The sequence below is a fragment of the Cebus imitator genome, unplaced genomic scaffold (assembly GCF_001604975.1).
Source record: "Cebus imitator isolate Cc_AM_T3 unplaced genomic scaffold, Cebus_imitator-1.0 Scaffold541, whole genome shotgun sequence".
Lineage (NCBI taxonomy): Eukaryota > Metazoa > Chordata > Mammalia > Primates > Cebidae > Cebus > Cebus imitator.
In genome coordinates, this window is record NW_016107856.1 from 626,366 (window position 1) to 649,622 (window position 23,257).

At 37.5% G+C, this 23,257-nt stretch overlaps 1 protein-coding gene and 2 long non-coding RNA genes across 4 annotated transcripts; 1 reads left to right on the forward strand and 2 right to left on the reverse strand.

Moving 5' to 3' along the window:
- The first annotated feature begins 277 nt into the window (after positions 1 to 277).
- Positions 278 to 23,129, forward strand: LOC108293632. Its single transcript, XR_001820763.2, has 4 exons — positions 278 to 2,264; positions 9,556 to 9,560; positions 11,325 to 11,327; positions 20,541 to 23,129. It is a non-coding gene; the product is annotated as an uncharacterized LOC108293632 (long non-coding RNA).
- On the reverse strand, positions 4,241 to 14,064 carry LOC108293629. 2 transcript variants are annotated; one of them, XR_001820761.2, is made up of 4 exons: positions 13,910 to 14,064; positions 7,022 to 7,101; positions 4,466 to 4,494; positions 4,241 to 4,378 (listed from the first exon to the last, which is right to left on the reverse strand). It is a non-coding gene; the product is annotated as an uncharacterized LOC108293629 (long non-coding RNA). The 2 variants fall into 2 exon arrangements; XR_005197783.1 differs by lacking the exon at positions 13,910 to 14,064 and having other exon boundaries at positions 7,022 to 7,113.
- Positions 16,217 to 16,754, reverse strand: LOC108293627 (60S ribosomal protein L32-like). Its single transcript, XM_037733657.1, has one exon. It carries the CDS (start codon positions 16,697 to 16,699, stop codon positions 16,292 to 16,294), a length of 408 nt encoding a protein of 135 aa, XP_037589585.1. The 5' UTR covers positions 16,700 to 16,754; the 3' UTR covers positions 16,217 to 16,291.
- Positions 23,130 to 23,257: the final 128 nt, after the last annotated feature.

The window sequence follows — 23,257 nt, forward strand, 5'->3', positions numbered from 1 at the left end:
AACTCCCAGGATCTATTAAAGGAAAAGGTAAAATGCATTTTAAATCAATAATGTATAGAATATTAAAACCATAAGAAAGCACAATGATGCATGCCTGTAATTTCAACTATTTGGGAGGCCGAGGAAGGAGGATCACCTGAGAAACCCAGAAGTTTGAGACCAGTTCAGGAAGCATAGCAAGACTCTACCTTCATTAAAAAAAAAAAAAAAAAGTATGCACAGTTGTATACATGATTTAGATTATTTTTCTTTGTAGGATTGATGCTTTGTTACAAAGTATTCCTTTGGGAACATATAAATTAGAACAATATAAATTATACCTATTGGTATGTAATTAATGCAGTAAGAGCTCTTACTTCCCTTACTTTGTACTTACTAAATGCAAAGAAGAATAAATTTATCAAAATTTGATATCTACAAGTGAACTGCAGTATACAAGTCATCCTAGCCAAACCCGATGAAATTGGCTGAAAATGGTTTGTTAGCAGAACAGATGGAATGAGTGACCAGTGTCAAACAGCATGATTTCTGGACCAAAATATGAGGGGGGCAGTTAAAACAGAGTAAACAGCACCCCTTATCCACCATATGTGTGGAAAACAAAACAACTCATTTGCCATGTTTTTCTCTGCTCTCACACCACAGCAACAATCATCAACAAAGAAGGCTTCTGTGACCAAACATGGAGAGGTTTTCCCCACCAACGAGCGAGCAATCACTTCTGCAGACGACACAAACTGGGTATCATCTAATTCAGTTCTCACACTCTGTCTGCAGATAGCATCAGATTCCACAGGTAAAGGGCTCAGTCCCATGAGACTGCCTCCCTACATCAGTCCTAAGTCTGAAACTCCAGAACTTCTGACCAATCGGCTTCAAATTCTGGTTCCCAAGACTCCCTCTTTGGGTTAAATTGAATTGCTGGAATGGCTCAGTACTCAGGGAAACACACTTACCAGTATACTATGAATGACATTACAAAAGGTACAGATGAACAGATGCATAGTGCAAAGTATGGGGCTAGTGGCACAGAGATTTCCATGCCCTCTCAGGACATAGCACCCTCCAGGAACCCCCATGTATTCAGTGATCTGGAAGCTCTTCAAGCCCAGTCCCTTTGGGTCTTTATAAAACTTCCAATACATAGGCATCACTAATTAATCACTGGCTGTTGGTGACTGACAACCTTCAGCCCTTCTCTCCTCTCCAGAATTTGCAGAGTGAGACAGAAGATCTCAACCCTCTAATCAGCCATGTCGTCAGGATTGTACCAGTTCCCATGCTGAATCTACCTAAGAGCTTCCAGCCATCGATTATTAGCATACCAAAAGACATCACTGTGGAAATTCTAAGGAGTTTAAGAATTGTACACCAAGAAATGAGTCAAAGTCCAAACACAGACTTTATATCTGCAGTTTTGAATTGTGTGGTTACAGCTACTAACAGTTAACTGTATTCTAAACAGATTACATTAAAAACTCTAGAAATAAACTAGTCATAAGTGTTAGTGTGCCAGTCTGAGAAGCACAATAAAATCTTGAGCTCCTGCCCTCTATCCATCCCAGGATGTGAATCATTCCTTTGTCCAGTGCATTCACACTGCATATGCTGTCCAGCCATTAGTCATCAACATGGTCTCCTCCTGCATCCAGCCATCAACATCATTAAGGCCTGAAGGTCCAGAAACACTCAAAGCTGATAATCTTTTTTTCTGACTTGAAGTCAGGGGGTGAATAGTGACCTAACACTATATGACAATGACTACATCATTCACCTCACCTCATCTCATTACATAGGTACTGCATCACTTCACATCATCACAGGAAAATGGGTGAGAACCATACCATATATTTAAGAGACCACATTCAAAAAACTTTCATTACAGCATATTACCATAATTTTCCATTTTATTTTTAGTTGTTAATTTCTAACTGTGCCTAATTTATAAATTAAGCTTTATCATAGATATGTAAGTATAGGGGAAAAAACCCAGTCATTCAGTACTATTTGTGCTTTCAGGCATTCACTGGGGGCCTTTGAATGTATCTTCCACAGTTAAGGGTGAACTACTGCACTTACTTTGTTGTCACACAACACATTCTCTCTAGCTCTTCAGTTAAAACTGTTCAGCTTAGGATAAAGCACCCTATCACCAGAAGTCAGCAAAACATAGGATTCAGACCAGAAACAGGGATTCTTGCAAAAACTTTCCAGCTGCCAGTGGAGAAGAGCTCAGGAGATATTAATGTGTTACTCTGGCCAAGGTGCTGGGTGTTTTACTTAGTTGTAGCTATGTGCTCTGCCCTACTGAGCAGCACAGCATGTGCTCTGCCAGTCTGAGAAGCACAATAAAATCTTGTTTGTAATAACAAGGCCCAAATTCACCTGCCATTTTACCTCCCACAGAAAAATCACTAGAAATATTACTGCTTTAAGAGCTTATCCACTCTGAACTACATCACAGAACAAGACTGTCTCAACAACAACAACCACAGCAAAGAAACAAACCTAATTGTTCCCATGTAAAAATAAGTCTAGGTCCACACTAGGTCTGAAGAGTTCACAATGCCATGAGACAGGACAGAAATATATTAAAAAATTATATTCCTGCTTTCTATAGAAATAAAACTTGAATTTAAGCTTTTGTAAGACAAGTCAAGAAAAAGAGCAGAAAATGCAAAAGTAAAACTTGAAAGGCCATTTCATCATCAAGGGCTCATTCACAAAGTATATATATTGTTCAAAACGTTGCTTCCAAATTTTGACACGAGTAAGTTGCAGTTTCATTCGAGGATGTCCAAGAGGTCAAATAAGAATGTCATTTGTTATTTTCAGTCTTTTTTTTTTTTTTGAGAACAGTAAACTTCATTAGAGAAATGAATTTGTCATAACTTCACAGGCTAAAGGCTCATGAGTCATAATTCTAAGGGCATTTGTTAAATATGGTAGTGCATGCTTGCAGTCTGAACTTCTCAGCCTTAAACTCTCCTATAGTAAATATTCACAGTTACAAACTGATTAAACAAAAGCCCCTTTTAATCTGACATTATTTTTCCTTTTCTTTTTTTGTTTGAGACAGAGTCTTGCTCTGCTGCCAGACTGGAGTGCAGTGGCACAATTTTGGCTCACTGCAACCTCCACCTCCTGGGTTCAAGCCATTTCTGTGTCTCAGACTCCTGAATAGCTGGGACTACAGGCACGCACCACCACATCCAGCTAATTTTTTATATTTTGATAGATATGGGGTTTCATCATGTTGGTCAAGATGGTCTCAATCTCCCGACTGCGTGATCCACCCGCTTCAGCATCCCAAAGTGCTGGGATTACAGGTGTGAGCCACCACGCCCAGCCTATTTTTCTTTTTTTTTTTTTTTTTCTTCATTTATCAGCAACAGGAGAGTCTAACTAAATGTGGTAGAGTGGTATAAGGGAATACAATGAAACGTGTAAAATGAATTAAACCAGAGCTAATTGTATTAATATGGATACATCTGGAAAATAGAATACAAAGTACACAAAAGAAAGTGGCAGAAAGACATATAAAGTGTAGAACCACTCACCTTCCATTTTAGGACACAAATAAAAATTCTGCATGTTATTTCTGAGCATCACAATATAGCTAAGAATTTCAAAAAGGTATTGAAATGGAAAACAGCCAATGATGTTGGTAGCCTCAATGATGTTCATGACATTGGTTGCCTCTATGCAATTATTTTTTTTTAAAAAACTTTTATACCAAAAAATCTCAAAATCACCATTTTAAAACTGTCTTGCAGTTATGAATGATTAGTTTCCTAGTTTTTAATAACCAAAGATGCCACAAACACACCCATACACACACACATGCATACACAGTCTGCTCATTAGAACATCTCATTGCTTTCAGATCATCGGTGTAATAACATTAACAGATAGTCTCTAACGTTAATACAGAAACTGACATCTAAGTAAAGCATTCCTTTAGGTAAATACCAGAACTCCAACTAGCACACAAGACACTGAAAATATCTCAGAGTTTCCAAATTCACTGCTTTGAATCCCTGACAAGTATAAAAATTCCATATTGGAAATGTTATGCTATGTAAAATATTAAAATAGAAACAATCTGAGTTAAAACTCACATTTTAAAAATCTTGTTTTCTTATACTTCTAAATTTATTTTTATTAAAATATGGATACCAACAATAACATTTATGTCAATGTCTTTCATTCAATTTAGAATAAAAAGAATTAGGGGTAAGAAGAATGTGAGTACTTCCAATCATTTCATGTACTTATTTCCAGCATTCCATTTGTATTGAAAATGTACCTGCTCTCGATGTCTGTACATTCTTTGTACTGCTTCTCTCACAACAGGATCTTCCATTTCAGTGGTAGGCTGAATGAGTTTTAAAAAGAAATAACTAATAAATTATATATATTTTATACAATATAAAGTTAATTAAAAATAAATACATATAATTACCTTCAAAGAAGGATGTTATTCAGGAGGCCCTACAAAGCAAAGGGGACATGTCATCAATTATATGTAAATATGACAGGGCCAACCAAACATTCATGCAGTGTTAGTATCAAGCTGAGTCCTCATGCCTGGCTCAGAAAATAATTACTTAAGGTTTTGAGGGTTCTTTTTGGCATCTCCATTTCATTGCCTAGGACAACAACGTGATGGAAATATACTGAGTAAAATAGGAATACAGGATCCCTAAATCACAAAGTTTATATTTCAAAAGTGAGATTGTTTCAAATGCCATAACTAAAATATAAAAGTATGGATATTAATGTGAACACGTTGGGCTGATAAGGATAAAAGGGACCATTAAACAGCGGAGCAAATCATAACCTGAGAGAATCCGTGTCAAGGCTGATAGTGAATGCTACAGAGTATTTAACCTCGAAGCATCAGAGGCATTGATGCCAGAACACCACAAATATTTATCGTGTGCTTCCCCTTGTCCTGTCACTTAGGAAATACACAGTTGGGATGCCAGTTCAGGTGAATGTGTGATTCACCTCTCATCAAAGAAAGTCTTCTAAATTGATCAGCTATGATACACACTTATGAAATAACAGTTTCTCAAAATTCTCATTTTCCCATGCCCACATGGCTACCGAAGCACCCAAATTTCTCATATCCTCTTGTTTGACCTTAAGAGGTCCTTGATCCACTCATGCAAGACTTAAAACACGTCAAATAAACCATATAGAATAAGCTTTCAATATCAAAATATTTACCAAAACAGAAAACATTGAATTGTCACAGTTTTGATAGAAAAGAATAAACTTTTATATTTCAAGATCAGTGCAGTATTCTTAGAAAATGACAATTTTGGTAGTCACAGAATAAATTTTATAATATGACTGTTTCTAAAATTAGTTAAGCTTGGCATGTCATCTTACTCTGTAAACGACTTTTATAAAACAGCTATCATATCAAACTCTGTAAATGACTTTTATAAAACAGCTATCATATCAAAGAACTGGCTGACACCCCCCCCATCAACCAAAATGCAACTTAATCATATCTTATTCACTCATGTCAATGAAACTTCTTGCTTTGAGGCCTGACAGTTACAAAGAGAAATTAGCTGCTGTGGTTTACCCCAATTCTAGCACTCCCTCCTGCCTCCAGTACTCTCCACAGCAGAAACCTCTTTTTGAGACTGGGCATATGCAGAAGCAACTAGAAATGAGGCGACTCAAGTTTTCTTGACTCTAACTTCCAAGTGCCACAGCAAACTTCTTTCTTGCCTCCCTCCTTGTCCTTCCTCAATCCCTCTTCCCTTGCAAAAGTAATCTTTAGATCTGTCATCCTGATGCTTCTCTTCCTAACTGCTTTTTATGGATAATTGTGACCACTTTTTTCATCTGTATTCAGCAGTAGTGTACACCAGTACTTTCTTTTTTCATCTCATTCTGCTTCCTCTGTGGCTAGAATCCTACTTCAGAAATAAAAGGAGATTAATGCCTTCCCTTGATTCTGTTACTTTTTTAAATTGCTGTCCAATGGTTCTTTTTCCAGATTTCTCTAAAGGAAGGCTATTTCCTTGTCATTCAGAGTTGTGTCCAAGGAAGAGCACCAACACCATCTGAGTACTCCTGAGAAAGGCAGAATCCCACACTTGCTGAATGAGAGTGTCCGTTTTCCAGAAGCTCCTCAACTAATTCATGAAAATTTGGATGTGCTGTGCTACACTAATGTGCTTCCACATTTGTGTACCTTAATTGCCCATCTGGAACTTAGCCTCAATTTCTTCCCTATGAAGTCCCTGAATTTAATTCTGCATTATAAGCCAAAATGTTTCTAATAAACTTTTAATCAGGCTATACCTTCTCTAACTTCCTCCCCATAAATCACATGACACTATTCAATTATGTTAATTTGGTCTATATGATACTATCCGATGAAGTTATAACATTTTCTATAAAACTAAATTATGGCCATACGTGGCTGACCATTTATGGTGATATTCGTCTATGGTAGATAAAACACAGGTCTGTGTGGTGAGGTACATCAATCCTTAATGCCTCTCCAATAGTGAGAATGACAGCAAGAGCAGGAAGATGTGACTCTAATTCTCTGACACATTTTGGGGCTGGAAGCTGATGTCACCTTCTTTCCTATTTCTATCACCCTGCTCTTCCTTCTTCTACAAATCAATTTGACTTTACTATCCTCCTTTACATACACCCACATACTGTTTCTTCATTTATTCCATGTATACTCTGCCCTCCACATTCATTCTCTCTTATTCATTTCCTCTTCCCTCTTTCCTGACTTGCCTCAGATCTTAGAGTATCTTAAAATGGGAACTAATAATTCTGCTCCTTTGGTGTTACTCTCAATAGACTGAACTGCTGAGCCCTGATTAGATATACAACTTGTCACCATTTTACTTCTCCTTTACTTAATATGCATTTAAGAGAACATTTTCTTTAGCTATTTGAATATATTAGTGCTCATATTTAAAAAAAGAAAACATTCTATCAAATGACTTTTTAAATAAAATAGTATTCTTACCTTCTCCTTTTACATTGACTATATATATTTTTCCCATTGGAAGGTCTAGGTAAAGGCTCTGACATTTTCTTGCGGACACACTGTTGAGGTAACATCAAACATGAGTTTCTGTTTAAAAAATTATAATGAGTTGCATAAAGACTTTCTTATCAATTTTCTTTCTTTTTTTTTTTTAAACAGGGTCTCACTCTGTCATCAAAGGTTGGAATGTAGTGGCATGATTATGGCTCATTGCAATCTCAAACACCCCGCTAATTTGTTTTGTGTTTTAGTAGAAATGGTATTTCACCATGTTGATCAGGATGGTCTCCATCTCTTGACCTCATGATCCACCCACCTCAGCCTCCCAAAGTGCTGGGATTATAGGCATGAGCCACCACACCTGGCTCAAACTCCTGGTCTTAAGTAATCCTTTCACTTCTGCCTCTCAAAGTGTTGAGATAACCAGTGTGCACCGCCACATCCGGCACTAATCAATTTACTTAAATAAATCTCAGTTTACCCAAGCTTGGTGGCTCACTCTTAGAATCCCAGCCCTTTGCAAAACCAAGGTAGGTAGATTGCTTGAGCTTGGAGTTCAAGACGAGCTTGGGCAACATAATGAGAACCTATCTCTACAAAAAAAAAAAAAAAAAAAAAAAAAAAAAAAAAGGCATTGTTGTGTGTGCCTGTAGTCCCAGCTACTTCGGACGCTGATGTGGGAGGATTACTTGAGCCTGGGAAGTGGAGACTGTAGCGAGCCAAGATCATGCCACTGCACTCCAGCCTAGGCAACAGAGCAAGACTCTGTCTCCCCAGAAGTTTCAATTTAGTATTTTAAAACTAATTTGACTTATAAAATAAGAGAAGTACTGTAAACCAAAGCATTCCAGTAGAGAATGTCATCTACAGTTTCTAGATCAGGCTCATCTGTTATCTTCATATGTCCATTGACTTACTTATCCGAGCATGGCAGCCCAAAGGAAACATATTCACAGACAAAATATTAGCATGTGCATATTTCATTCAGGAACTAGCTTCAAAGTACCTAACTCTACTTTGCAAACTCCACCAAATATAAGAAAACATTTAAAAAATACATATTGGCAGCCGAGCGCGGTGGCTCACGCCTGTAATCCCAACACTTGGGGAGGCTGAGGGGGGCGTATCACGAGGTCGAGAGATCAAGACCATCCTGGCCAACATGGTGAAACCCCGTCTCTACTAAAAAATGAAAAATTTGCTGGGCGAGGTGGCACACACCTGTAGACCCAGCTACGTGGGAGGCTGAGGCAGGAAAATTACTTGAGCCCGGGAGGCGGAGGCTGCAGTGAGCCTAGATTGTGCCACTGCACTCCAGCCTGGTGCCTGGTGACAAAGCAAGACTCTGTTTCAAAAATATATATATATATATTGGCCAGGTGCGTTTGCTCATGTTTGTAATTACAGCACTTTGGCAGGCTGAGGCGGGTGGATCACCTGAGGCCAGAAGTTTGACAGCAGCCTGACCAACACAGTGATACCCTGTCTCTACCAAAAATGCAAAATTAGCCTGGATTGGTGGTGTGCACTTGTAGTCTCAGCTACTTGGGAGGTTGAGACAAAAGAGTTGCTTAAAGCCAGAAGGTGGAGGTCGCAGTGAGCGGAGATTGCACCACTGCACTCTAGCTTGGGTGAAAGAGCAAGACTCCATCTCAAAAACTTACATATACACACAAACACACATATGTATATTATATATATAATACATATTATATATATATGTATTATATAATATGTATTATATATTATATATAATACATGTTATACATAATATATAAATGTTTGTATTATATAATATATAATATATAAATATATATAATATATAATATATAAAAATATATCTATTACTTGGTATAATATTTACAATATTAAAAATTTTAAATATCCTCATAGAAAAATTTCAGTGTTAAGATATTTATGATAGAAAACTTGGAAATATGTAATATTGAGCATCAATAGAACACCATAGAAGATGCTTCATTTAGGGAAACAAACATTTGAAAACACCTACATATTTTTTGATAAAATCTTTACTGATAGAAAAAAAAAGTTTGAATAGAATGATAACGTAGTAATAAAATTTTTATGTTATATTTAAATAAAAGCAAGCAAATATGTGATCAACTGTGCCACAGTTTTATTTATTTTTGTATTATACTTTAAGTTGTGGGGTACATGTGCAGAACATGCAGGCTTGTTACGTAGGTATACACGTGCCATGGTGATTGGCTGCATTCATCAGGCCAGGGACAGTGGATCACACCTTTTATCTTAAGATTTTGGGAAGCCTCGGTGGGTGGATTGCTTGAGGCCAGGAGTTTGAAACCAGCCTGGGAAAAATGGTCAAACCCCATCTGTGCAAAAGACACATAAATTAGCTGGGCATGGTGGTGCATGCCTGTAATCCCAGACACTCAGAAGACTGAGATGGAAGGATCACATTGCCCTGGAAGGTCAAGGCTACAGGGAGCTGAAATTGCACTGCTGCACTTTTGCACAGGCAACAAAGTGAGACCCTGTTAAAGAAAGAGAAGAAAAGAAAAGAAAAGAAAAGGAAGAGAAAGAAAGAAAAGAAAGAGAGAGAGAGAAAGAAAGAACAAACTTCAAAAGTGTAGCCAGCTTTCTTTAAAAGGAAAAAAAAAAGAAAAAGAACATTTATTTAGGAAGCATCTAAAATGTGCCAGCATTCAATTTCACATTTGTTGTACACACTGTAATCATAAAAAATAGTTATGATGATGGCTTTCTGCTCATTCCAGGGTGTTAAGAGCAAAATGAATAGATGTGATCCTCTGTTCTCTCCATTCAGAATTTCCTCCTCTTAGACTTTCACATGGCTGGCTCTTTCTCATCCTTTAGTTGGCAGCTTAAATATCATACTCAAAGAAGTCTTCTCTGAACACAGATTTTCATTCCTCTCCCATTCCCATCCTAACTAAAAACTTCCTTCATATCTTCTAACATTTTCTATTTTCTTTTTAGAAAGCCTTTATAGTGAAAAGTATTTGCTCTTTCTTTCTTTTTCTGTTCCTGATACTATAGCATAAGATCTCATCTTGTATATTCAGTGTCTCATTGACTAGCACAGTTTGTGAGCTATAACCAAAATAAATTCGAAGTCAAAACACTTAAAATTTTATCAGAAAGTCTCGTGCCAAACCGCTATGTTCCTACAGGACATCTTCAGTCCTAGTAGCCTGCCAAAACTGAACACACCCCTACCCCAGATTTAAAACCCACATGCCATTTCCTACTTTCCCATTCTTCTTTTGATGTTACTGCCATTTTATCATCCTTCAGGTTTACAAAAATTTTTCTCGAGATTTACTAAGTCACTGAATACTGCTGTGATCATTTTGTCTCACATTTGTAAACGTATTTTCCAGTTTACAAATGATTTTACATTTCCCACTACTTTTGTTCATTACACATACCTGAGAGGTACCATTAGTACCATTCTTATGAACGAAGTCAATAACAAAACAATAAAGAATTTTTCCCAAGGTCCTGTACCTAGTAAGTGGCAGAACCAGGATGCTAACATGTCTTTTGACTTCTACTTGGTGCTGGCAAAACTATGCACCAGCTGCTTCTAGTGAAAAGTCAGGCCCCACCCATTTCTCTCCGCAGTCATAACATTAGAATACACAATTATTATTTTATACTTCTGCTGCCATAAGTGTGGCTGCCACAAAAGTACTCAGTGCGTTCTCTTTTTGAAAATGACTTCTACTTACTACAACACTAAACAAAATTGTTGTTATTACAGCCCCACATAGTTACTACTCCCCATGTTTTTTTCTTAACTTAAAATGTTTGTTGTAGATCTATATTGGACAATCAAAATATATAAACATATTAAAATCTCAGCATATCTTTTCAAGTTCCAATTTCAATAAAAACTACAACTCAAACTGTTTCTAACTCTCCTTATGATTTTGCACATCCAGATATAATATAGAGTGATACATTTGGCCACAGCTTAACCTGAAATAATTATTTAGATTTTATATAAGCTTATTTTCAGAACATAAAGTGATTTTTTGCACATTCTAAGCTTTATTTTTCTGGCACTATACTAGCTTCTTACATGAATCATGCAAATTAGCAGAATTATACTATGAAGCAGTAATTTACTTAGCACAGAAATACTTTATCAATTATGAGCTCAAAAACATGAGAAAATAATTCATTATGGGCATATGCAGGAGGTAATTATTTGCATAAATCACTTCTTGTGGGGGAAAATGAGAATTTAGTTTACAGTGATACCCTATTTAAGTGGGTTGGCATTGCAAATAGTATTAGTTGCTTTTATTCTGTTTGTCAAAAAGATAAAGATAAATGTATAAATTCAGCTCTTCCAAAGAGAAGGAAAAAAGCAAGAGTAAATCTTGTGGGCAATAATTGTTGAATGAAAGCCACACATAGATAACTAAAGAGAAAGCTCTAACTAAATATGCTGACTATGAAGACACAGATGGACTGACCGACCAGTCACTAAAGAAATGAGATCTGTGAGAAAAAAAATTAGGTGGGAATAAATCATTTTTAAAATGTGAGGATGAAAGGAGAAACAACAAAGAAGCCTAACTAGTCAATTTAATATGAGCTTTAGCCAAGGGAGAAAAGAAACAACATGATGTACCATAAAGTACATGGAGAAATAGACATGTAACTGAACCTTTTATTCCTTTATAGCCCTAATAATACAGGTTAATACTTATGCTTCAATTAGTTTTTAAAAAATATTTCTGTGATACAGAGTTTAATTTTATTACTATAAAACATTCAATTAGCTAACCATGGTCATCTGCCACTACCTGAAAGACCATTATTATTGCAGAGAGGAAAAACTAGAACTTTCCATCAACTTTCCACCTAGAGGAAGAATTGGTCACCAGAATTCTAAAGAGTAATGCATGTTAGCTTATTAGTGGCATTAAGGGGAAAAAAATAAAAGAGTAATGCATGGCTTGTAAAGGCATATTTATTAGAGCATGAGTTGGGGCTAAGAAAATGTTTAAGAAATTTTAGTCTAAAATCATCATCTAAGATTCCAGTTGAATTATACTGGAAAATATATTATAACCCTCTTTGCTATTAATGACCTATTTCTAATTTATTTCTTTTTTATTTATGGCATAATTTCTCAAAATAACCCATCAAAACTTATACATCTTTAAACATTAAAAAATAATACAAATGTAAGCAATATTTTTAACTGTAGCATTTAATCAATAGATACATTATGTATATTACTTATGACATTCCATTATATAAAAATTCATTCATCTATTTATTCAGATTAAACAACTATTAAGGCTGAATGTGGCAACTCATGCCTGTAACCCCAGCACTTTGAGAGGCTGAGGTGGGCATATCACGTGAGTCCAACAGTGAAAGGCCAGCCTGAGCAACAAGGCAAAACCCCATCTCTACAAAAAGTACAAAACTCAGCCAAGCATGGTGACAAAGGTCTACAGTCCCAGCTACTTGGATGGCTGAGGTGGGAGGGTCACCTGAGCCCAGAAAGTGGAGACTGCAGTGAGCCAAGATCCCACCACTGCACTCCAACCTGGGTGACAGAGTGAAACTTCATCTCAAAAAAGCAACAAGTACAATGCTTCTTACATGGAAGACTGTATTCCAGGTACTCCAGGATACACACAAATATGTCTATGACTTCCAGTAGCTCGTAGTATGCAGAAACTTCAAGTGATTATTTAAACAACTAAATATAAAAATTCTGAAATTTTAAATTTCTGAATATAAAGACTTTGAGTGGATATTTTAAATAAACTACAATGACAAAATTATGGTGTTAAAGTCTTACCATATTGGTATTAAGAGTCTGCTTATATAACTTGTTATTCACAGTAAAATACATGTTATTCATTAGATGAAGTGTTTTACATATACCCTTTATGGACAACTAATAAAACACACAAAAATCCATTTGTAATACAAAGTTTGGTAACATAAATGTAAATTTCTACATTTCAACAATTTCTATTTTTAAAGCAGATACAATCTGGCTACGTTGCCCAGGCTGTTCTCAGAATCCTGGGCTCAAGCAATCCTCCTGCCTCAAACCCCCAAGTATCTGTGACTACAGGCGTACACCACCATACTCAGCTAGTTTTCTACAAGTTTTAACATTATTTTAGTCTCACTACAGAAGTAGTAATAGAAGTAGAAAAAAAAATCTCTCCTAAAAACTATATGATACCAAAATAATAAGTGTCCAGAAAAAGGTATATGCTATGTGCTGTACAGTTTTGCCAATAAAAAGTACCAGGGAGATTCCATGATAACTACAAGTAATTTGATTCACTGAAGATTTATACAGGCATAATTATGAAAGTAACACTAGTATGATTTAAAAGCCAATATTAGGCCGGGCGTGGCGGCTTACACCTGTAATCCAAGCACTTTGGAGGCCAAGGTGGGCAGATCACCTGAGGTCGGGAGTTCAAGACCAGCCTGACCAACATGGTGAAACCCCATCTTTAAAAAAGAAAAAAAATTTATATAGCCAATATTAATGTGTATCCAAATAGACCTTAACCAAATTTTATATTTGCTTTATTGAGGAAAGCATTTTCTAATGTGATTTTCCTGCCACTATGTATTTTCCAGTTCATTTTCTTTCAGTCCCTACCCTGCCACAGTACTTAATCAATCTTTTGTTAGTTAACAAGGTTAAACAAATTTTTAAAATCAGTTAGCCATGTCTATGCTTTTGTCTGACCAACTTTTTATTACCAACATTAAAAAAAGATAGATAAACTACTGCTAGATTTTAAAAGTAAATAATATGCAAAACTTGACTGAGAAAATTAATTTTACAAGAGGCCACTTTACCTTGGTGGTAACAGTCAAGTCGTCAACATCTGGCTTAGGGCATGAATCAACACACAGTTTGTGGACAATGCTTTAGAGAAAAAATGTACAATGAAAATGAGCGAGTTGATTTCTTTACAAATTTTTTAGCTGCCAGCTCATATTCAGCTTCTCCCTTCAAAAAACCAAAACACAATCTGGGAAAGGGTCAGCTATCTGTACATTAAATAGTGTTTCTTGATATAATTAAAATATGGCCTCTGTTCTAAAAATAGATTTTGGTTACCTATTTTTACACCTCTATCTGTCTAAATGTATACAATAGTCAATGAAAACTGACCTTGAGCTCCATAACAAATATTGACAGCCAATATATACCAGAGCCTGATGCTAATTTACCCTGACATATTATCTATCCTGAATTGTACTTAAAATTCAACTAATAAATGATGTAATTTTTGTTACCTAAACTGGAAGAAACCTGATGACCTAAAACAAGGCAGAAAGATCCACCATTTCTTGTCCATTAGCTATCTCTGGTTAAAAGACTAATCTGTGTCACTTCAAATTGGCAGTCTTGATTCCTCAGCATAGAAACCACTTAAGAAGGTCCCATTGATTTCCTTTGTCCCAAAACATTATGGGGAATCACCTGCAATATTTGAAACTTGTGAATGCTAAGTGCACAAAACTCTAAAAACAAAGGGGTATGTTCTCTTTTAGAATACTCTTTCCAGAAAGAGTAACACATTAACAGTAATAAAAATTCAATTATACTTAGTCTATATGTCCTACCTTTTTCAGGTCCACATTAACTAGGAAGCCCTTAAATCCCTCACAGGTAGGGTCGAGCATGGTGGCTCATGCCTAAAATCCCAGCTCTTTGGGAGGCTGAGGGGAGCAGATCACTTGAGGTCAGGAGCTCAAGACCAGCCTGGCCAACATGGTGAAACCCCGTTTCCACTAAAAATGCAAACATTAGTCAGGTGTGGTGGCAAACACCTGTAATTTCAGCTACGAGGGAGGCTGTTATGTTTGAACCCTGGAGGCAGAGGTTGTGGTGAGCCAAGATCATGCCACTGCACTCCAGCCTGGGTGGTGGAGCAAGACTCCCTCTCAAAAAAAAAAAAAAAAAAAAAAAAAAAAAAAAAAAAAAAAAAAAAAAAAAAAAAAAAAAAAAAAAAAAAAAAAAAAAAAAAATATCCAAGAAGAGAGACTGCTGGAAAAACAGAGTCCTGGTAGTTGTACTTCTATTTCCCTAAGTACTATCTAAATGTCTTTCTTCCTATGGGCTCCAGATTCCCCTTGTGCAGGGCTCCATGGCAGCCTCCAATATTCAAATCTTCAATCTATGAAAGCACAGATTCCTGAAAGGATGGCCTCAAATGACCAGAAGTGGCTCTCTACATCCCTGCTCCTGAATAACAAGTTAACGGGAGTCTCCATCAACTGCCCCGGCATAGACACACCTCCAATTTCCCAACTGAACTTCATGACTGGCCAGTCAACCATGCCCCCGACCCAGCCTACATGAACATTAGAAGTCAATCAGTGAATTATGAAAAGAAGCAGAGGTGAGGAGGCACCTGCCCTGGGCTACAGATCTATATAGTTCAGCAATCTCCAGCCCCTAGTACTCAAGAAGCTCTAAGCCACCCCTCTGTAAGTCACAATGGAAGCACGTGATACCACATTTCTATCTGCTGTAGAGACTCCAGTGTCTCAAAATGTTTTAGCATCTTTCAGTAAAAACCTTCAAGTTTGTCAGTTATTGATTTTAAAAAATGCAGCAACGTGTTTAAAGCTCCCTTGAACTCTCTATTTTAATGTGCCTTTGTAAATTCCCAACATCTTGTGTTCTTCATCTTTGTAATTTATCTTTATTAAACTTGTTATAAACTCCAATATTCTGATCTCTTACTGAAGAATTTGCACTCCTATCCAATAAAGTATTGCTTCTCCTCAAACTTGGCCTTCCCCTGCTCATTCCATTCTTAGCCACTGCCATTGGGTTTAACAGTTAATTTATTTTTCATTCTATCCACTGGGTACACCAGACTCACTCCCCCTTTGTGTCATCATCGTCGTCGTCATCGTCATCGTCATCATCATCATCATCTGAAACAGAGTCTCGCTCTGTCACCAAGCTAGAGTGCAATGGCGTCATCTCGGCTCACTGCAACCTCCGCCTCCCATGTTCAAGCAATTTTTCTGCCTCAGCCTCCCAAGTAGCTGGGACTACAGGCGCCTGCCACCACGCCCAGCTAATTTGTTTTGTATTTTTAGTAGACTGATTTTCACCACTTTGCCCAGGATGATCTGGATCTCTTTTTTTTTTTTTTTTTTTTTTTATTTAAGGAAGATGCCAGTTTTATTTAAACACAAAATGTGCACATAAGCTGTCTACTCATTTTCTTCACTGCGCAGCCTGGCATTGGGGTTGGTGACTCTGAGGGCCAGCTGGGCAGCTCTTTCCACAATGGCTTTGCGGTTCTTGGAGGAAACATTGTGAGCGATCTCAGCACAGTAAGATTTGTTGCACATCAGCAGCACTTCCAGCTCCTTGATGTTGTGGACCAGGAACTTCCGGAAGCCACTGGGCAGCATGTGCTTTGTTTTCTTGTTGCTCCCATAACCAATGTTAGGCATCAAGATCTGGCCCTTGAACCTTCTACGAACCCTGTTGTCAATACCTCTGGGTTTCCGCCAGTTACGCTTAATTTTGACGTGTCGGTCTGACTGGTGCTGGATGAACTTCTTGGTTCTCTTTTTGACGATCTTGGGTTTCACAAGGGGTCTAAGGGCGGCCATGATGCCGAGGAGCAGATCGCTGCTACCTCCATAGGCAGCGCCGAGGAAGAGAGAAGGAACGTGATCTGGATCTCTTGACGCCCTAATCCGCCTACCTCAGCCTCCCAAAATTCTGGGATTACAGGTGTGAGCCACCATGGAGTGGCTGTAATCCCAGCTATTTGGGAGGCTGAGGCAGGAGAATTGCTCCAACTCAGGCAGCAGAGGTTGCGGTGAGCCTAGACTGCACCACTGCACTCAAGCTTGGGTGAGAGAGCAAGACTCTGTCAACAACAACAACATGCCCATAAAATTAAAAAAGAAGGGCGAGTACTGGGTTTTAAAATGAGTTTAAATCTCATTTCTGCCACTTCCTATGTCCAAAAAGAAAACTATCCTAATCTATTTGAGTCTCAGGTTCTCTATCTAGAAAAACACTTGACCAGAATGTTTAATGCATGTTGAAGTACTAGAGGTTATTTTAATTAGTCCTGTGATTCCTTAAAATTCTGAAATTCTGCATGCTTTTGATTGTCTATAAGAGAATTGGGGATACATAGCCAGCAGAATTTGAAAAAATAATAGAACAAAAGAAACACCAAAAGCAGAGAAGAACACTTTAAAACATCAAGAGAAGGTTACAGAAATGTCATGGAAAAAGAAAAAAGGACTAAAGAAAAGTATCGTGGAAGTAGGCAAAAATATTAGCCTAAAGGGAAAACCAAACTGGGAAGTCAAGTAATTTCTCTCTAAGACTTGTCTAATTTTGTTTTGTAAAATTTACAGTCCTATGGCCAAACCTTTACACTGCCTTTTAAGGTAAAGATAAAGCCTTTGATGGTAAAGATAAGATATTTGTTACCACTGAAATTGTCAAATTTACTAGGACAAACTGTTAGACCAATATCATGTCTAACAATAGCCTTAAATGAGAGTTAACATATAACTAGATTTGACTATATTCATTAATCTGATTCTAACATATATCTTGATCCAGTTGCTGCACAGATCTTTATCCATCTATGCTGAGGAGCAAAAGAAAGATTTGGAAGCCAGGCAGTTGATGGTTTAACTGTGAATCAGCTACTTTGTTAACTATGGGGTCATGAGCCAATTAATAAACCTCTCCAAACCACAGTTGCCTATTTAATAAACAGTAGGTCATAAGAACACAGATGCTGTGGTGGCTTTATGAGATAAATGCATAGCACATAATAGGGTGGTTAGCCCAGAATACAACACTCAACAGATATTAGTTTCTTCCATCTATATTTCCTTAGTTAATATAATTTTTCAAATCTGTAAAATCCTACCTAACTGCAGATTCATCAGAACTCCCAGGATCTATTAAAGGAAAAGATAAAATGCATTGTAAATCAATAACAAATATATAGAATATTGAAAACATAAGAAGGCACAGTCATGCATGCCTGAAATCTCAACTACTTGGGAGACTGAGGCAGGAGGGTCACTTGAGAAACCCAGAAGTTTGAGACCAGTTTGGAAAACATAGCAAGACTCTACCTTCATAAAAAAAAATTATGCACACTTGTGTGCATGCTTTAGACCATTTTTCTTTAAAGTATGGGACTGACGCTTTGTTACAAAGCATTCTTTTGGGAGCACACCTGAGACCTTATTAGAATTAATATAAATTATACCTACTGGTATGTGATTCATGCAGTAAGAACTCTTACTTCCCTTAGTCTGTATTAAATGCAAAGAATAAATTTATCAAAATTTGATATCTACAAGTGAACTGCAGTATACAAGTCATCCTAGCCAAACCAAATGAAATTGGCTGAAAATGATATTGTTATCAGAACAGGCATGATGAGTGACTGGTGTCAAAGAGCAAGATTTCTGAACCAAAATATGAAGGGCAGTTAAAACAGAGTATACAGTAGTTCCCTTATCCATGACAAGTGTGGAAAAGACATACTTGCCATGTTTTTCTCTCCTCTCACACCACAGAAACAATCATCAACAAAGAAGGCTTCCATGATCAAATGTGGGGAAGGTTTTTTCCCACCAACAAGCAAGCAATCATTTCTGCAGATGACACAGGCTGGGTGTCCTCTAATTCAGTTCTCACACTGTCTGCAGATAGCATCAGATTCCACGGGTAAAGGGCTCAGTCCCATGAGACTGCCTCCCTACATCAGTCCTAAGTCTGAAACTCCAGAACTTCTGACCAATCGGCTTCAATTTGCGGTTCAGTTGAGGTTCCCAGGACTCCCTCTTTAGGTTAAATTGAATTGCTGGAATGGCTCAAAGTACTCAGGGAAACACATTTACCAGTTTGCTATGAATGCCATTACAAAAGGTACAGATGAACAGATGCACAGTGCAAAGTGTGGGGGAAGTGGGATGAAGATTACATGCCCTCCCAGGACACACCATCCTCCAGGAATCTAAATGTATTCAGCAAACTGGAAGCTCTCTAAGCCCAGTCCCTTTGGGTCTTTATGAAAGCTTTATTACATATGCACCACTGATTAAGTAAATCACTGGCTGTTGGTGATTGAAAACCTTCAGGCTTTCTCTTCACCCCAGAATCTGCAGAGACAGACAGGGGATCTCAACCCTCTAATCAATGTCTTCACGATAATGACCAGTTGCCATCCTGAATCTACATAGGGGCTACCAGCCATCAATCATTAGCATACAAAAAGACATCAGTTTGGAATTTCTAATGATTTTAAGAACTGTACACCAAGAAATGAGTCAATGTCCAAACACAGATTTTACATTTGCAGTTTTGATTTCTGTGGTTACAGCTAATAGTCAACTGTATGCCCAAAAGATCACATGAAAAACTTCAGAAATAAACATGTCATAAGTTTTAGTGTGCCATTCTGGGAAGTGCTATGAAACCTTGAGCCCCTCCATGCAGACCAGGATGTGAATTAGCCCTTTGTTCAGTACATCCACACTGCTTATGCTGTTCACCCATTAGTCATCAACACGGTCTCCTTCTGTTGCCAGCCATCAACACCATTAAAGCCTGAAGATCCACGGTCACTCACAGCTCATGATCTTTTTTCTGACTTAGATTCAGGGGATGCATAGTGGCCTAACACTGCATTACAATGCCTACCTCATTCACCTCACTTCATCTCATTACACAGGCATTGTATTACTTCATATCATCACGGAAAAAAGGGTGAGAACCATAAAAATATATCTTACACTGAGTTGTTGTTAATTTCTTACTGTGCCTAATTTATAAATTAAATGCTAGCATAGATATATATATATATGTAGAAAAAAATGGCATGCGATTTAGTACTATTTGTGGTTTCAGGCATTTATTGGGAGTCTTGAAATGTATCTCCTACATTTAAGGGGGAACTACTGCACCTTTTTTTTTTTTTTTTTGAGACGGAGTTTCACTCTCGGCTAGAGTGCAATGGCGCGACCTCGGCTCACCGCAACCTCCGCCTCCAGGGTTCAGGCAATTCTCCTGCCTCAGCCTCCTTAGTAGCTGGGATTACAGGCACGTGCCACCATGCCCAGCTAATTTTTTGTATTTTTTTAGTAGAGACGGGGTTTCACCATGTTGACCAGGATGGTCTCGATCTCGACCTCGTGATCCACCCGCCTCGGCCTCCCAAAGTGCTGGGATTACAGGCTTGAGCCACCGCGCCCGGCCGAACTACTGCACTTATTTTGATGAACACAACACAGCCTCCCTAGCTCTGCAGTTAAAATTGTTCAGGTTAGGATAAAACGACTTATCACCAGAAGCCAGCAAAACATAGGAATCAGACCAGAAACAAGAATCCTAGCAAAAACCTTCCAGCTGCCACTGGAGAGCTCAAGAGAGATCACTGTGTTACTCTGGCTAATACTCTTCTAGGGAAGGTGCTGGGTGGTTTACTTAGTTGTAGCTATATGCTCAGCTCTACGTATAACAAGGCCCAAATTCACCTGCCATTTTACCTCCCACAGAAAGAACCACTGGAAAGATCACTCCTTTAAGAGCTTATCCACTCCGAATCACACCTCACATTCAGAGAGAAGCTTAAGAAACACTGGGGAGGTGTGGCAGGCCACAGGCAGTACTATCTGATATGGAAGATTTATAGAAAGAAAACTACCAATGCCCTCTTTCTGCTAGATTGTGCCAATGCTTTTCCCTCTCCCTAGCAGGAGAAAAAAATTCTTTTTAAACCTCATATAAAGCAAAATTGTGTGATTTCCTTTCCATTCCTCATGACAGAGAATCTAGTCATAGGTGAGTCATGTCACCATAATACAGACTGTTTTCAGACTCATCCCTCAAATGAAGAGATCAGCGAGGATCGTGGGTATTTACCTATAGCATTCACTGCCTGGTCTTATTTCCAACTGAAAGTACATATGGAAGAATTTGTGATTCCAGTTTTATAAAGTACAACCTCTCGAACTTGTTCCCTTCCAAGGAACAGAGAGTCTATCTAAACCCACCCCATAAACCAAGATGCTCCAGTGTGTACTGTGTGGTAATGCATGGTGTCATTTTCCTCAGCCCTTTCCATTATGTGGCAAATATCTACACAAATCATGTTTTCTAAATATGCAAAGCACATGTCATCAGATCTTATGACAAAAAGAAAAACAAAAGAACAAAGTATATCTTAAATGACTACATTCAATTACCATAGAACTTTAACTTTTTAACTAGTGAAAAATATATCCATTGTATTATTTCAACTATGACTCTTCTGAAAAAAATAAAACTATGAAGATAGAAAAGAACAGTGGTTGGAGTTGCTAGGAAGAAAGGGAGAGATGAACAGGCATAGTATTGAGAATTTTTAGGGCAGTGAAAATGTTCGGTCTATCATATTAAAGTAATAGATACATGTCATTATACATTTGTCCAAATTCACAGAATGTACAGTATTAAGAATGAAGCCTGATGGCAACTATGAACTTTGAATGATTATGACGTGTCAACGTAGGTTCATCAGTTGTAAAAAATGTAACAGTTTGGTGGAAAATACTAACAATGGGAAGGGCCATGCATGTGTGGGAGGCATGGAAAATAATGAGAAATCTCTATACCTTCCTCTCAATTTTGCTTTGAACCTAAAACTGCTGTAAGAAAAAGTTACCGATCTAAAAAATGTACTCATTATCTATGCATCCCAGGATTTCCAGAACAAAAACTAAAATGAAAAATAAAAGATATTCACTGAACCTCTTATGATATATTTAAGCAAGACATGGTGACCCCCAAAATTGGAGATCCTTAAAGACCAAACTAATAGCAAGTAGGCATTATTTCTCAAATCGAAGTCTATAAAATATGTAAAACGAATAAATTTAATTGCATGCTCAGGCGAGAAAACATTGATAAAATGATTATTTTATCTTATTTCACAATTCTAAACAGGCATTTAGCACAAGATGAAAACTAGATTATTCATGTAATGAAAATAAAAGACAATTTTTATTCTAATTTTAACTCAGATATTATTAGGCTTATTTCATTTAACAATTTTACTGAAAGGCTAATGAGTTAAGGAGGACAGATTGTAATTACCTAATACTGCTATGGTAACTTACAAAGAAATACCTGTTAGTCACCAAAACTCAAAAAAGTAACCAGCATTGTAACTAAGGATGGATCATACAACAGAAACTAGTACCAAGTGACCCTATCTTATATTATTTGCTGTTAAAATGAAATTTTAAAACAACACCAAAAATTCAGTTGGGGCTAATACTTTTGTGCAGAAAAGCTTTCATATAGCAGGCAAAAGACTGACATCCTTAGAAAGGCCCGCATGCAAGGCTGGCCCCTTGGCTGGTGTTTAGGAAATTGAAATTGAGAGAGTTCCCACCATTCCCTGGGAAGAATGGCTCACTGTGTCTAAAGTGTTTAGAGAAACAATGTGGTTACTCTGAACAGATGCTTTCCTTCTGGGAGTCTGGAATTTGGGTACATGTGAGGGAGAGTAACCTCCATTTTAAAAACTTGGGTCCTGAGTCTCTAATGAGATTCTGGTACTGGTAGACATCACTGCACATGTATTGCCAAAATGTGAGGCTGGGAGAATTAAGCAGATCCTGGGAACTCCACAGGATAGAACTCCTATAAACTTGTGCCTGGTTTCCTCCAGACTTGACAAGATGCACCTTTTCTCTCTAATTTTGCCTGTACCCTTTCATTGTAATAAATTAAAGATCTGAGTATGATTATTTTCTGAGTCCTGTGAGACCTTCTAGTGAATCACCAAATCTGGGGGTGGTCTTGGAAATCCTTGATACAAATGCATCACATAAAATTTTTGTTAAGTTGATATGATATATGTAACTGTCATCAGATGGTTATTTCACATAATAACTTTACCTAATCCATTTTTCTTTTTTCTCCTTGATATTTGACTTGGAGATTCTGGTATTTCTGTATCTAATTGAATAAAGCCATTGATGAGGAAGGATTATTTGCGGGTCAGAAGTTCCAGACCAGCCTGGGCAATATAGTGAGACCTCATCTAAAAAATACATACATATATACATACATGCCTTAAAAAGAAAAATAGCTAAGCATGGTGGTGTATGCCTGTAGTCTCAGCTACTTGGGAG